This window comes from Coccinella septempunctata, chromosome 3 (assembly GCF_907165205.1).
Source record: "Coccinella septempunctata chromosome 3, icCocSept1.1, whole genome shotgun sequence".
NCBI classification, from domain to species: Eukaryota; Metazoa; Arthropoda; class Insecta; order Coleoptera; family Coccinellidae; genus Coccinella; species Coccinella septempunctata.
Window position 1 is genome coordinate 42,589,764 of NC_058191.1, and position 15,993 is coordinate 42,605,756.

Here is a 15,993-nt window from a genome sequence, read left to right on the forward strand (position 1 = left end):
GCATTACACATGCTTGACGGTTCCTATCTCTCCTCCTGTATGACAGATCGTGAATCACTAATGATGAACATCCTTTTTTTCATTTTATAAACGGATAATCGCGTTAGAATGCGCATCCAGGCAGATTAAGTCACCCCAAGTGGGTAGATAGGTAGTTGTATGGTTCACAATGCCCAATAGCATTCATTATGCGTACTTTGGTGGACTCCAGGAAACACAGATTTAGTTCGATTCTTCGATATCACTTCCGTGACTTTTTTCAATGACACTACTTCTTTTTGAATAAGGGATACTCCTTCTGACCAAAATGATGTATATTTTATGAAATATCAGTGAAACGTCACATTTTGAAATAACCATTTCAACCGTTTCCCAAAAAAAATTATTTTAGGTACTCAAAAATGAAAAATAAAAATGGGTATTCAAACTTTTAAGAGTTTCGTTTCTATTGCACAAGTTGGCAACATAGACTGAAATATGCGTTGATAATAAAGGACAACAAATACACCATCTTGATGAGATAGACAAAGACACTAAGGGTTGAAGCGATACAGTTTCGAATTTGATCTCAGAAGTTGTCCTGGAATCCAAAATCGACGTGTCTGAACATTTTTATAGAGTGAGTTAAAGACTCACCCTGTATAATTCGATTCTGTCTATCCAAAGAGAGGCTGTTTCGTTTTCAATGTCCCACTTTGTACTTACAGGGTGTATTTAAAGGTGTAGCTTTTTTTAACAGAAGGTAGAACAGGTTAAAATAAACCAAAAATCACCCACTCAAAAAACTTTCAAAATGACAAAGTTGAAGATACAATTTATTACAGAAATAGATCCTGATCAGCCTCTTGATCATTCGTTATCTGAATTATCCCGAAGCAATGAAAAAAAACATATCTCGTTATGATTGATTCAACCAGTCCCGTACTTGAAATTTACTGAAATTTTGTCGAAATTCTAGGGGTTGTAGCTCGGCAATCTTGAATATTTCATATAGATAATTTTCGGTAAAATGACTTACTATGATGACCTCTTTTTTTCTAGAGGCTTGTTAGTTTCCAGCAGAAACTGCATCTAGGGGAAAATCATGAAGCGTCGTCTCTTCTTGCCGACCTTAATGCAGCAAAACCCGATCGAACAGAGACAGAAATAAACCGACAAAACTAGCCAGAGAACTTCTCGTCCTTTTTTGCCGCTGAACACGAACGAGGAAGGGATCTCAACTCTCCGAACTTTTTACAAGAGAGATCATTCATTTCCACCGACCCGACCGGGCAAGAACCAAACCGGGGAAATGCTTATGACAGCTTAAAAACAATGCCCGATGGCCTTCTCTGCTCTGCCTCCGGGAAATGAGTAAATCCACCGGTCCACAATCGGATCTAAAACAAACGACCTCCTCGTTTTTAGGGGCGATAAAAGAAAAAAGGAGAAGAGTCCGCTGCGCGCGCGCTCTCTTTGAAGGCAATGAATTGTTTATTGTCTTTTCTCGTATCGTAAGAGCGGATGAGATGAATGGTTTTCGACGAATTGAAAAAGTTCAAGACCGGTATTCCCATTACGGCCAGTTTATTTATTCTTGTCTTGGGAATTACCAAGATGAGCTTTGAGGACTTGAGACGCTCTCCGAATGGTCGGGATTCTATCAAATTTCTGTAGGGATTAGTGCTGGAGGATGTGGAGGTTTTAGCTATTTGATGTTTCCGTGTTGGAAACAAGATTGCTATCTCAATATAAGAACAGTAACCCCCGTGTCACACATACCTACGAGGATATATTAAAAAAGTCTTAGCCTACTATAGAACCAAACAAAATTTCAATGTCAAAATATTTTATTATTCAACATATTCTCCTCTTAATTGGATACATTTATTACAGCGAACCTGCAACGTCTCTAGATCTTTCAAAAAAAATGTTTCTTCTTGCTCTGCAGACCAGACCTTCACAGCTTTTATTACCTCCTCGTTAGAAGAAAATTTACGACCTTTTAAACTTTTTTTCAGTTGACGAAAAAGATGATAGTCGGATGGAGCCAAATCTACTGGATAAGGGGGGTGTTTTAGTAATTCAAACCCTAAATCACGAATTTTTTGCATGGCAACATGAGATTTGCGTGCAGGGGCGTTGTCCTGCAAGAACAAAACACCTTTGGATAGCTTTCCGTGTCTTTGCTCTTTAATTTTTTCCCGTAGAGTGGTCAGTAATGTCGAATAGTAACCTCCGGTGCTCTACCCTTATCCAAAGAATCAATCATTATCACTCCATGGCAATCCAAAAAAACTGAAGCAAGAACTTTTCATGCAGATTTTTGTACACGAAACTTCTTGCGTCTTGGAGAACCAGAGTGTCGCCATTCCATCGATTGTTGCTTTGTTTCTGGATCGTACAAATGTACCCAAGTCTCATCCATAGTAACAATTCGGTTTAAGAAGTCTACATCCTTTTCAAATCGAGCACAGATCGAACGCGATGCTTCTACCCTTGCACCCTTCAGGTCAACATTCAAACATTTGGAGATCCATTTTGCAGCAATTTTTCTCATGTCCAAATTGACGTGAACTATGTGAAGAACGCTTTCGTATGAAATATTCAGTGCTTCAGATATCCGTTAGGATGAGTAAAAATGCAGTCTTTTCAGTTTAAGATAGTGTTATTCATCGAATAAATCTGTCATTGAAACTCGTTGATAAGATTTTATTTGTCATAGATTGAATGTCGGTACGTCATTATTGGTTGAATTTTTTAGATTCTGGATGTATGGTTATTCTTTGTGTGATTTTCACGAAATATTTACTTTCTAGTTGGAATTATGACAATTTCTACAATGCGGTGTCTTATTTTACATTAATCAGTGGAAAATAGTATACCGTGTTTTCATAGAATTGCTATTCGTCAAATAATTTCATCTGAAAGCACCGAAATAAGGTATCCTTCAGATAGGAAATTATTTGACAGATACTTATTGACAGTGAATAAAATTTATTCGAAGGTGAAAGTACCGGGCCTTAGCCCAATACAACGGTTTGATGAAATTATGTCATGAACTTCATCGATATTTTCGCGGACTGACACAGAAACTGGCCTTCCCGATCGGTCATCATCTTCAATGGAAAATTTACCTCTTTTGAAGCTTGCTGTCCAATTTTTCACGGTCGCATACGAAGGACATTGATCACCAAGGGTATTAAGCATATCTTCGTAAATCTGCTTACTTCTTCACCCTCTCAGATACAGGTACTTGATGGTGGCTCCATACTTCAATTTTTCGATTTTCACAATTTCAGTGGACATCTTCTTTCTTTCAATTTATTGCGTACCTCTGGTTTACTTTTTTGACCTCAAAATTCACACTGACGCTTCTTATGAGTTATTGTTCGTTGCTATGGTAACGCAATATAGTCTAGGCTAACAAGATATCAATACATCCTCGTATTTAGAGTCGATTCCCACCAATAACAACGTATTTCTGTTTCAGATACCAACCCAAGTCGTCCATTCAAGACTCAATACAGGAACAAGATTAATAATGAAAGGAACGTATCTAATCTTCGCAGCATAGCCTATATTCCTAATTGGAGATCGCCATTTCCTCAAACGTACAAAGGAACCCCTTCATACACAGAAGACAATATAATCAATGAATTATTCAATGTTTACATACCGCGAAGGCGTACCGAGAGATATTACACGACCTTAACAGTTTAACATAAGGTCATCGACCATGCATTTCTCCGCTTAGAACCATCATAGCACTCTCCCTCGCTATGGACGAAAATAGTCTCTTCCACGCTATCGACCGAGTGCCGTACCGAGTAAAAGTTTGTGAAATTTCGAGCAGTTTCGAACGCGTCCGGTAAGACTGATACGAAAAAATGCGCTGGTAGCTATTTTAGTTTTTTTCTACGACGGTTGTGATCATCTTCCATCCAGAGCTTCGTTCAAATTATATATCGATGTTGATTGTTGTTGATGATGAGTGTTTTATGATGGTTACGAGGCGGCGGTTTGAAGTTCGTCGATGATGGACGAGGATAATCCATCTAGGAGGCTGAGTCAGGTGTTCGACCCTCTGTCTAGGCTGGGGGAGCTCACTAAGCTGTCTTCGCACTCGACTCCGTCTTCTCCGAGGCTACTTCCGAGGAGGCACAGGGATGGAACGTCCCCTCTCGCGTCCCTCGATATGCTGGAGTCCGGACCTAGCAGGGGCGCCGACGGAAACGGGGTTAATTGGAGGGATAGATGTTTCGAGCTGCAGCTTGAGTTGCAGAGGAGCAGGGCTCAGGCTACAAGGAGCAGGGATATGCTGAGAGAAAAGGTGAGTGGTCGGAAAGTTGTTGGATGTTAGGCGACCAGTTTTTCTGCGACTAAAGCCACATAAGGTGTACATCCCTACTTTACCCCTTTATTCAAAGTTCTACCTAATAATTATGCAGGGTGAGTCTTTGACTCGTACAAATATTTCAACAGTACATTCTTGATGTCAAAAGAAACACTTTTCTTCAATACATTTTTTTCTGATTCGGCCCTGATAAAAAGATATAGCCATTTCAAGTTTTCATAATGAGCTGTGCTCAACCCTGGAGAAACATAATTACCTTCAGAATAACTATACTCCATTCAGATTTATTTTAGCAGTCGGTTGGCCATGAAATAATTTTCTCAAGTTTTTGTAACTATAGTTACAAACAACGTTCTATATAGAACGGAGTAAGGTTGGCACTCATGAAGTGTCGTTAATGTCATAACGCCGTTGCCACAATTAATATCAATTTCTATTACGAAAATGCAGAAAGTGATTGAAAAAAGGGACAGGGTTTCAGGAAGTGCTATTTAGTCCGCTCATTTAAATAGTTATACCCTGATATTCTAAAATCCACAATACGTCAGACGGTAGCGAACATATTCAATGTAAGAGAATTTATATAATGTTTCATCTGAATCTGAACGACTTATATTTCAGCTGAATATTTCCACAATCAGAAAGATTCTGAATGAAGAGGATGACAAAGAATTTCCTTCTATTGGGAGACCCAAAAAAGTGGTGGCATTTGAGAATTTCATGTTTGAGTGAATTAATGCGAAAAGTTTACTACAGGATTTTCGATGAATGTCATCGTAGAATAAGTTCCCGAAAATTGATTTTTCTATTTTTCATTTGACTTGTCCTATACATTGTAAATGTCTTAAGGTATCAATAAATACCTGATTATTATAATTATATCAATGATGAACAGCCACAAATACGCGTCAGTTGTCCTGTTGATTGTTTATTCATGTGAAATTTTTGTTCAAAGGTGAAGTTCATCTTGATTTGAAACTTCCTTTAATTCGTTTTACTTATATTGAAGCAAGATGACTTTTGTTGAAGAATTTAACATTCTTGTAATTATCTGTTAATTCCTTCGGGAGATACCCATTCCCAACCACTGCTTCATACGCATTTCATCTTCGGGTTAATATTTTTGAAATCTACAACTGATGAAACGTATTCAAACTTCAGCCAAAGAAGAACCAACATTAACTCTCCTCAAGCTAGTGCATATTATGATATTATACTGATCTCTTGTATTTTCCATGCAAATAACTAGATTTGGTATGCCTTCACTCAGTTTGTATAAACGTCACATATTTTCCGAAGGGATTCGATATTGGGATAAAATAAAATACGTAATAACAGAAACTTTCACATAGAACGGGCAACATAGCGTTGATTTAAAACCAAAAATGTTTTGACAAGCGTCATAACCCCACATTTTCGTACTAAACAGAGTGGAATGTGTCAAATTTCCATGGCCAACCGACTGCTAAAATAAAAGTGAATGTATTATAGTATAGCTTAATCTGTGACATTACACATCCGTAGATCTTTTTGAAAGGGTTGCATTCGGTCAAAGTACCAAATTTTTCGAATTTCACAGATACTTTTTGAGTTCTGAACATCAAATTATTCTAAAATTTTTCATATTCATTAATATGAAGAACACTTTTATTTTACAAAACGTTCAAATATTCATTAGATAGCGTCTAACTTAGTTTCAAGTGTTGGATTCTTTGAATTTTTGGTATTTTTATGGTACTTAATGGTCATAATGAAAAAACTGGAAGACGTAGGTGATATCTTGTGTTCGAAAAAGATTCATCAAACAAATGAAAAACTATATTCCGAAATTCACTTCATTCGATGAAACCGTTTGTGTGATAGAACTAAAAATAAATTTTTCTATGGTTTTTCAACATCCTGTATCTCTCAAACCGAGCCGATTCGAAAAAAATGGTAAAAGAAAAAAGTCTTCCTTTAAACCTGAAGAATCTTCTGTTGAAATATTTGTACGAGTCAAAGACTCACCCTGTTTTTTCTTAATGGCTCGTATCTTAGATAAGCTGTTGCTCTAGGTTGTTTTCGTCGTGTCCAAAAATTGAGATATAGAATTCTCACGAAAACCCTTCAATATTTCATAGAATCGACGAGCCTGGTACTCTTGTAAAGAAAATGGAAAAACAGACACTTGACAATGATCCCCCTACAATATATATACCCTATTCAAGAATCCATGAATGACATCTGAGCCAACTCAAATATTTATGGTCGAGCAACGCTCCAAGTTGATATATATTTGAAATGTACCCTACTTTTCGATATTCTCGTTATGTGTGGGACATAAGCCCTTTAAATATGTAATGGCTTTCTGTTCAGACTCAACCTCACCGGGGGCATATTATGCATGGAGTTACGTATAAAGTTGCGATCATATTTCGGTGAAATACGTATGTACATTTATCATTCATATGAAAAGTTACCGGCTGTAGAAAAATGCCATCAAGGCGTACATTGCCATTTTCGATTTTGGCGGACAAAATTGCAGAATGGGGAAATAAAATTGCAGCAGTTTCAGCTTTACTCTGTGGGTGCTGGTTTTGCTTATCATGTAGTATAATTTCGTAAGAATCTAGTGAAGGGTATGAAATTAATGTCGTTATGGACAAATCAGCCAGTAAACATGGATCTACTGGCCTACTAGTTGTTCTTTATGAGTAAATAAAGGGTGTTCATAACAGAGCAATTTGCTTCTGCAAGACAAAAGCCTTGCTTCACGAAACCATCACTTTGAACCTTAAATAGACCCCATACTTATATATCCTCGTAAAGTTTTGTTGGTGGAAACCCGATAAGTATATGCATGTCGACATAAGTGTATGTCAGGTGATAAAGAAAAGCTATATGGCTCCCTTGTCTCCCTTTATCGTAAAAAGTAGGGGCTATATCTGATATTATGTAGGTTGTAAACTCAATCGTTCCTATGCGAAGAGTGAAGAAAGTATCAAACATTATTTTTTACGATGCTGAATAGTATTCAGTTAAATCCCGAATTGAAAAGCAGCTATCTTCCACTGAAATATTTCATTATTTTTACCATAGGTTATGGAATTTTTGATGGAGCTCTGGCTCATGAATATGTCAGTATCGCTTTTTGTTACCGATACATTTACCAAACGCCTAGAAATGATCCAACGGTCGTTTGAAATTATTGTTCCAGAACTCGCCTAGTTCATCTACTGCTGTTAGGAACAACTTGATTGATTGATTCACCTTCAGTGTACAGTCATCAGTCAGGATCTCAATAAAATCTACAATAGTGCACACCTTACAGAAGATTCTATAACCCAACAACCGATCCTTGTGGAATACCCAGTTCATTCTTGGAAATGAGAGTCACTTAGACCCAGCAAGATTGAGCTTGTCAAGTACCGCAGGTTTAAGGTTATCCCTCTGGATTTTAATCCCTCAAATTGCCCACATCTCAAAGTTTCCATTGAACTGTGCCAGTCGGGGGATTTACAGTCCCAAATTTCTCGGGCATTATTCGATAGTATCTGAGTCTTGTTCATCTCAAGTATGGTAATCCCCTACCACTCCGTTTTGGAAGGATATAATTTAATCCATTTATAAAGGGTCGGTCATTCGTTCCGATGTTCGGTAACGCCTGGAATTAAGGGATCTATCCCACCCACTACAGAGGATAAACACTGAGCTCATTTATATTAATAGGATACCGATGAGTTGAATCTTGGAGGACGATAGGATGATTTCTCTTGAGGAATTTCCATGTTTATGCATTCCGAATCGCTGGATTCCATTACTTATCCTGAAAAAACCACTGAAATAGAAAATCTGAACGTTATCTGAATTTGACTCCGTTTTTAGACCAGTGAATAATGGCCCATTAATCACCTAGTGATTTATGAATGTTACTATTCTTAGGGAAACAGATAGATTATGACCATTTCATGCAATGGTTGTGGACAGGACGTCTTCCCCGAACTCAGAGCAGGTTTTTTTTTTTTACGATAGGACCTCCCGCACGTGTTTCACGGACACCCCCAACGATGGGGTGAAGGGGCCGCCGCCCGAATCAATGCGGCTATATGCAGCCCGAGGGGCAAACGGCTCGTGAAAACTTTTGAATACATTTGCGTGTGCCGCAAACCGCAGTCGATACTTCCATTTCTATGGAAACCTGGAAAGGACCTTTCCGCGTCGTTCTGATCCTGGAACGCCGCAAATAAATTATTTATACATTTATCCGTGCACCACCCGGGGAGAATCCGCATATTTGGGGGTCGGTACCCCTATCCGATCATCCCTACGAAGGTAGGGACCTAATTTAGGATTGCTGCGTTGTGTTCATCGACTACAATAAACAGATTGTGCTCGACTTGATGTTTCTCTCGAGTTAATTGAAGTAATCGATATCCTTGCATAATATAGTTGGTCTGATTACTACAGAAGAAGTATGCTTGCACCAATCCTTCAAGCATTGTTGTTGGAAAGATCATGGGTTCTCCACCAAGACAAAGGGATAAGATTTGGGTCGGTCGAAGTTGTCAAGGAATGAGCAGCAATTTAAAAGGGTTTTGAGGTAAGCAGATTGACGAAGATATGCTTAATACTCTTGGTGATCAATGTCCTTCGTATGCGACCGTGAAAAATTGGACTGCAAGCTTCAAAAGACGTAAATTTTCCATTGAAGATGATGACCGATCAGGAAGGCCAGTTTCTGTGTCAGTGCCCGAAAATATCGATGCAGTTTATGACACGATTTTATCAGACCGACAAATTGGGCTTAAACGGATATCTGAAGCACTGAATATGTCATACGAACGCGTTCGTCATAATATATAGTTCACGTCAATTTGGATATGAGAAAAATTGCCACTGAATGTTTGAATGTTGACCAAAAGCGTGTAGGGGTAGAAGCATCGCGTTCGATCTGTGCTCGATTTGAAAACTATGTAGACTTCTTAAACCGAATTGTTACTATCGATGGGACTTGGGTACATTTCTACCATCCAGAAACAAAGCAACGATCCATGGAATGGCGACACTGGCTTTCCAAGATCTAAGAAGTTTCGTGTCCAAAAATCTGCTGGAAAAGTTTTTGCTTCAGTTTTTTGGGATTGCCATGGAGTAATCATGATTGATTTCATTGTAGAACAATAACTGGTGATTACTATTAGACATTACTGACCACTATACGGGAAAAAGTTAAAGAGAAAAGACGCAGAAAGCTATCCAAAAATGTTTTGTTTTTGCAGGACAACGCCCCTGCACACAAATCTCATGTTGCCATGCAGACAATTCGTGATTTAGGGTTTGAATTACTGGATCACCTCCCTTATTTACCAGATTTGGCTCCATCTGACTATCATCTCTTTCCCCAACTGAAAAAAAGTTTAAAAGGTCGTTAATTTTCTTCCAACGAGGAGGTAATAAAAGCTGTGAAGGTCTGGTTTGCAGAGCAAGAAGAAACATTTTCTTTGAAAGGTCTGGAGTCGTTGCGGAATATGCATTACGGACATTACCCTCAAAGCTGCTAGAATTGGTAACTACGGCGACGTAACCGAGGCCAGCAAACAATGAGTACTTACCTTCATGAAGGTAAATGAAGTCGAGGAAAAACTGTGATATGCACCTCCGTAAAAAACTGTCTGCTTGCTATCCTCAGCGATTTCCATGCTCGATTAATAGATAGTTCCTGGTCTTGGGTACATAAACAACTATTGTAGGGTTATTTTCAGTTTTTAATAACCAGACTTCTCCAAAATCTAATTGTGCTTCCTCGAAAAGGATGAACGTCTTGAATAGAGCGGTAGTTCTTCGTGGAGTGGACATGGTCACACTTGTACTCTTCGACTATCAGGAAAACGGCCATTTTTGGACTCGTCGGTAAAGAGTTCGTATTGCCTATCTTCTCTCGCTCCATGGCTCACTCTAATGTTCGACGCTTGTGTTCACGAGTGAGTGGAACTCTTCTTAAAGCATCTCGATGTAAGATTGACTTCATGGACTGATTGTGCTTAAGTCAATTGGAGTTCTTGCTTAACAGTTACACTTTTTCGTGGAATAAACATAAGTTTTCGAAGCAGAATCTTACAAATCACATAATTTTCGATCGAGACCTTCAAATTTTCTTGTGGTTCTCCTAATCACCCTCTCGAACCGAATTAGATTATTTTCCAGTGGAAACGGACGGAAAGTGGGCACATATAAAGTCCACAAACTTTATCGCGATAACTGGGGAGTTCGGATTATGTAGATGCGTTTTTTACGACCTTTTACGTCGATTTCGGTCGTGACCATTGCCATTAGGGGTGCGATTTATTTCACCTGGCCTATTTTTCGGCTTCCAGGTCTGGCATGAAGGTCTGCTGGAAAATTAGAGGTAGATAGAGGACCGAGATTGCCTGCTGATATAGGCCAGTATGTTTCTGAACTTTCTCCATCAAAAATTATCTATAATGATTCTGCGTTTAATTGTACCCAAAAGTTCTAGTGCCAAACATGAGAGCAGATTGCCTGGATTATATTGGATCTCAAGGTCACAAAACAACCCGCTGTTGGGAATCACACGGTATCTTACGTATAGTTCTGCAGCATCCAATTTCGTCTGCTCCCATATTGACTCACTCTATCGGATATTTTGTTTGACTTTCAAGACTTCATTTGACTACGCTTCGTCAACCGGGTTTACACAACAAATTACTTGGGGTTGGGGGTGCCACTTCCCTCAGTGAATCACCGCCTTTATTAGTTTGTTCGGGGTAGTCTTTTTCGTGTATTGGTTCACTCTCTTCGATTAGTTTGTCGTCGAAGTCTCTTGTAGATCGAAGAAGTGAATTTAGAATGAATTCGAATGGGATTTTCCTCATCGAACCAAACGTTTTTGATTAATTATTTACAATAGCGAATACATTGGAGAGTAGGTATCCAAATACAACTATGTTTGTTGGTTTCTGCAAGTAGTTTCAGTGATTTCCGTAGCTACAGATGGTCTTTGAATTACGTTGAAACTTGAGTGCTTTCAAACCCTTAATCTCAATGAATAATTGCTTCTCTTTACTACACAGATAAGCAGACCTATACACACTGTATCATCCTTAGCATTTCATCTTGATGTGTTTGTTTTGAAGACAGTGACTCCCTTTACTTGAGTATACATGACATACGTCTCTTTGATCCCTCTTGTTTTGTGGAAAATACAAATGATTTTTCACAGATGATATAGGGCATATAAAGAACTTTTCCTTCTTGAGCCAAGCACTAGCAGTCTCAGTCTAAGGCACTTGTGAGATAACACAACAAGCTTCTAAGTATGTGGTGTTCTGGGAATCACAGGATAAAGACAAAGATTTTCCATTTATAAGAAGCGACTATGGCCGACAGGAAAACACCTAAGGAGCCACTTAAAGCTACTGCCCCGATTACAAATACCCCCCAATGCATCAGTGCCCTCAAGACCCGATTCAGACAAAGCGCAGAGCTGACAGAGGAGCGCTGACGAACGCTATGTTTAATGTCATCACTTATTCATAGCACTCAGGTACCTTTCCCACACCCTCACTTTCATTTGGAGAGGTATGCATCACACCTGTTACCGCCGTAGCTCCTTTGCACCCTCGACGATTATGTCGAGATAGAAATTGGCATGCTTTCATCGCTCAGAATTAAATTTATGCCACTCGCAGTTTTGCGTGTATCTTCTTGGGAGAATTTAAGGGACGAAGATGCTGCTCTTTCCGGAGGGGGTGCTCACCGTATCTCCATTTGGGGGGATGAACGTTGGGGATTATGGACTGAGGAGGAAGTGACGTGTATGCTTTTAATTTGCGCCGAATAAATGAAAAAAGTTTCATGTGGAAAATCAGCTGCATAATCAATGGATACAGCGTTGAGATAAAGTATGAAACCAAGTAAATATACTCAAGTAGGCAAGTAAGAGGGTCATACTGAAACATTCAAATAATTGGGGCGAAGTGTAGCAAAAGCTACTTCATAGAACCCCCAGAAAAAAGGAAAAAATTATAAAAAGTTTACTGAAAAAAAATTAGGATAGAAAGTAACTAACCAAATGAATGAAAATAGGTCAAGCTTATGATATTTTGCAAGCTTAATGTCTTAAGGACACTCAAAATAACCCAGAAGTGAAAATGAGGAAAATCAGGACCGTACTGGACCATTATTATCTAGGTTCGGGTTGCTAAACATCTCTCTGAACGTGAAAAATGAAATTTTTATCAAGAGAATCAAGAACTCCATCGAAACAAATAATCAATTCGAATGACGCACATTTTCGGTATAGAGTTTATGAAAAGACGAAATAATCCCTTTGTTTTGATTGTCAGACGTCAAAAACAATACTGTTCATATGATCTACCCATTTCTCAGTGTAAGTGAAGAATGATCTAGATTCAGACCATCCAAATCGGTGGATAGATAAAGAAAAAGAAGCTTCTAAGAAATGGCCAGCACGACCTCCTGATCTTACTCCTATGACTATTTTTTCAGGAGAGATGGAAAAGTCGGAACGCCCGCTGGGACGCCATCACAGATCCGTTATTTTAGTTATATATCTATATTTTTTCTAATGTAAGCAACACATTTTTGTTTATCAAACAATATAGCATATGTATGAGGTTTAGGAAAGCTTAGAGTAACAGGGTACCATACAATTTGGAGTATGATACAAGAGCTTAGGGAAAAACCTCAGTAAAAAAACCCTGTCTCCCCTTGAGTAGTGTAGTGATGACAAATTTGTTCACAGAATGAACTTTTAATACTGAAGGGCTTCTTTTCCATCGATATAAAAATTTATTTATACTCTTTCCATTTTGAAATAATATCTGAAACAAAGAAACAGAGCAGAAAACGAGAAAAAAAGTGAATAATGAAGCTTTCATCAAAACTTATCCAAAGACTTGATGATGAATGAAGAAACAAATGAATAATCATAGGTACATAACTTGTCCTTCAATTGCACTGGGAGGAATATCATCTCTGCGTCAAAAATCTTCTGCTGATCTTGGTGGAGGATCACCCTCGTCGTCAGAAATGCCTTCAGTACTCAGACTAATAATAGCCAAATCTTGCTTTTGACTGGGAGGGTCTATTGACCAGGTCCAGTCTTCCAAGTGATGATTCTTCTGTTCTTCAGTTGTTCGAGCAACGCTACAGGACCCTTATGTTGGGGAATCATCCCTCATAGATATACCAGTGGTTATTCATTAAAAAATTGAGAAAACGAGAAAGAAATTCAGAAACTATGAACGGCGTAGTATAAACTGAAAACTACAGACCCAAAGGAACACAAAGAACCTTCCTGCACTTAGCTGCCTCTACCCCAGCCAAAAAATGATCGTTCTAAACTCTTCAATCGTATGTGCCGCACCCCTACAATCAAAATCGATTGAAAAGTTTAGAAATTATTGTAGTTTGAATTATCTGTGATAGTTTCAGAAACCAGACTCCTGATATGGTCATTTTTAACCTACTCCCTTATGGCTCATTGCTCAGAAATCATCCTCCATCAAGAAACTGGCCTTTCGGACGAATTTTTCAATTTTCAAAGTGCCTCGAACGTCTGTTGCCCTCCTACCACGTGACAACAAAGACCCCCTTCCCTTATCTCCTCCCATAGCTGAAAAAAAGGTCGGAAAAAAAACACAGTCCGATAGTCGAACCGTATAATGAAATTCCTATTGGGGTCGAAACTTCAGTGATTCAAACTTTGAAAAAAATAGATAGTGGAGATCAGAGTCCCCGGTTTCCGCTCGGGTATCATCACTTTGTACGGTAATGGTTGAAGAGGGACATTCGCCGGGACCACCATCTCCTCTCCTCTCTCTCTCTCCTAAATAATTCATGAACGGGAGAGGAATCGGGATTAAATTAACTCGATGCAAATTCACTCCGACCCCGTTTATTCCCGACCCGCCTACTCATTAAGTAATTAAGGTGCAGTAACTGAAGACGCTCTGCGAGGAGATTATTTTCGTTTCGATATTCCGAAATTAACGAGGCCCACGATAACCTAAAGACCAGCAAAATGTTGGTTCAGGACTCTACTGATGGGAGCTTACTAGGGCTAATCTAGACACGGAAATACACAACCGTATCAGTTCGGCATCACCGGCATTCTGGACAGAGTGTTTCAAAATCACGACCTCAATCTGAAGACCGAGACAGCTGTGTACAAAGCAGTGGTTCTCCCAAAGCTTCTTTACGGCAGCGAAAGCTGGACGCCCTACAGGTGACATATAGCTTGAACAAACGCAACCACGTCACTAAGACAAATAATGCACATCAGATGGTTCCACAAAGATTCAAATGCAGAAGTCTTGCAGCGCACGAGTTGTATAACGATTGAGACTCAAGTAACGAGGGCCCGACCCAGATGGAGCGGCCACATTCTGAGGATGCAAGACACAAGAATCCCCAAAATAGTTCTGTACGGCGAATTCACAGAGGGAGCTCGGAAACCATTAGGCGGTTTAAGGATATACTGCATCAATCTCTAAAATCAGTTAATGTCAATCATAACTGGGAACAACTAGCGTTAGACAGATCACAGTGGAGGTCTTTGGTCCACAGTTATAAAGGAGACTCGAGAAGGATACAGCGGCGGCCAGATCTGGTTGGTGACTATCAATGCCCGGAGTGTGAAAGGATCTGTAGGTCACGGTTGGGTCTCTACAGTCTCAGGAGGACACACAGTCGCAAGTAGCCCTAAGAAATTATAAGTTTGATCCCACCGATAATTTTGTTTTTGAGTCTTTTTGTAGATTTATTCTCAGTAACGGGATACAGCAATGAATGAATGAATTAATGATGATAGCAAGCCGAAAAGGCTGTTTTTCGAGATACAACTGATTTATCCATCAGTTGTATCTCGAGTCATCCAACAGCAATCAATGGCTCACAGATAATTTCCAAGAGAAAAGGATTGATAGAAGAGGGCCATTTGAATGGCCACCACGCTCCCCAGACTTGACACTTTTAGATATTTTCCTCTGGGGACAGAAAAATGTCAATCCCTTGTAAGATTTCAGGGGTTACTGTCATAACACTTAGGGTTGATTTGATAAGAAATGATTGATATCATTATTAAACGTTCATCTTTTTGCATTGGGGTCGAAATATCAAGGGTGGTACCTTTTCAAATCAGCATACTGCATAAATAAGGTTTGGTCCAGAGGAATTCCAACAGATTCTTCATTCCTTCACCATCATTTCCCCATTTTCCTCAATCTAAAAGGGGTTGAGTGGTATACGGATTTGCGGGGGCAACGCCCTCTTATATTAAAGCAAAATCAACACATAATTCCTTGTCACGTCGTTCATATTTCATTTTTAATTCCCTGCTGGGCTGTTCATTGATTTAGACGCTAGTCTTCTCGTCTCTCCCACCCCCTTCGTCCCTCCGAGCTTCTTACAACAAAGAATTCTTGGGAAAAATTAATGATGGTGAGGGAAAGTCCGAAGCTATCGTTTTCTTTTGTCTGCAAGTTTTCTTTGTCGGGGAAAATGAATGGGAAAGGCTGTTCGGATCGGGATTGGATGTGTTTTCATGAAGGCGCTTGAGTTATGAGATTTCGCTCGTTATTGAATTGATGCAAATGGAATTATGCCTTTTGAAATGTAACCTTTTCGTGGAAGGTAGA

The 15,993-nt window shown here is 39.2% G+C and overlaps 1 protein-coding gene across 6 annotated transcripts in view; it reads left to right on the plus strand.

The window, feature by feature from the left end:
• The window catches only part of LOC123309085 (uncharacterized protein CG43867), a 152,800-nt gene that overhangs the window by 19,982 nt on the left and 116,825 nt on the right, over positions 1-15,993 (plus strand). For all 6 annotated transcript variants that reach the window (XM_044891961.1, XM_044891959.1, XM_044891960.1 and 3 more), the window contains exon 2: positions 3,473-4,312. In XM_044891961.1, the coding sequence (XP_044747896.1) occupies positions 4,016-4,312 (297 nt within the window). In that variant the 5' untranslated portion in view covers positions 3,473-4,015. The remainder of the gene's footprint in view (positions 1-3,472; positions 4,313-15,993) is intronic.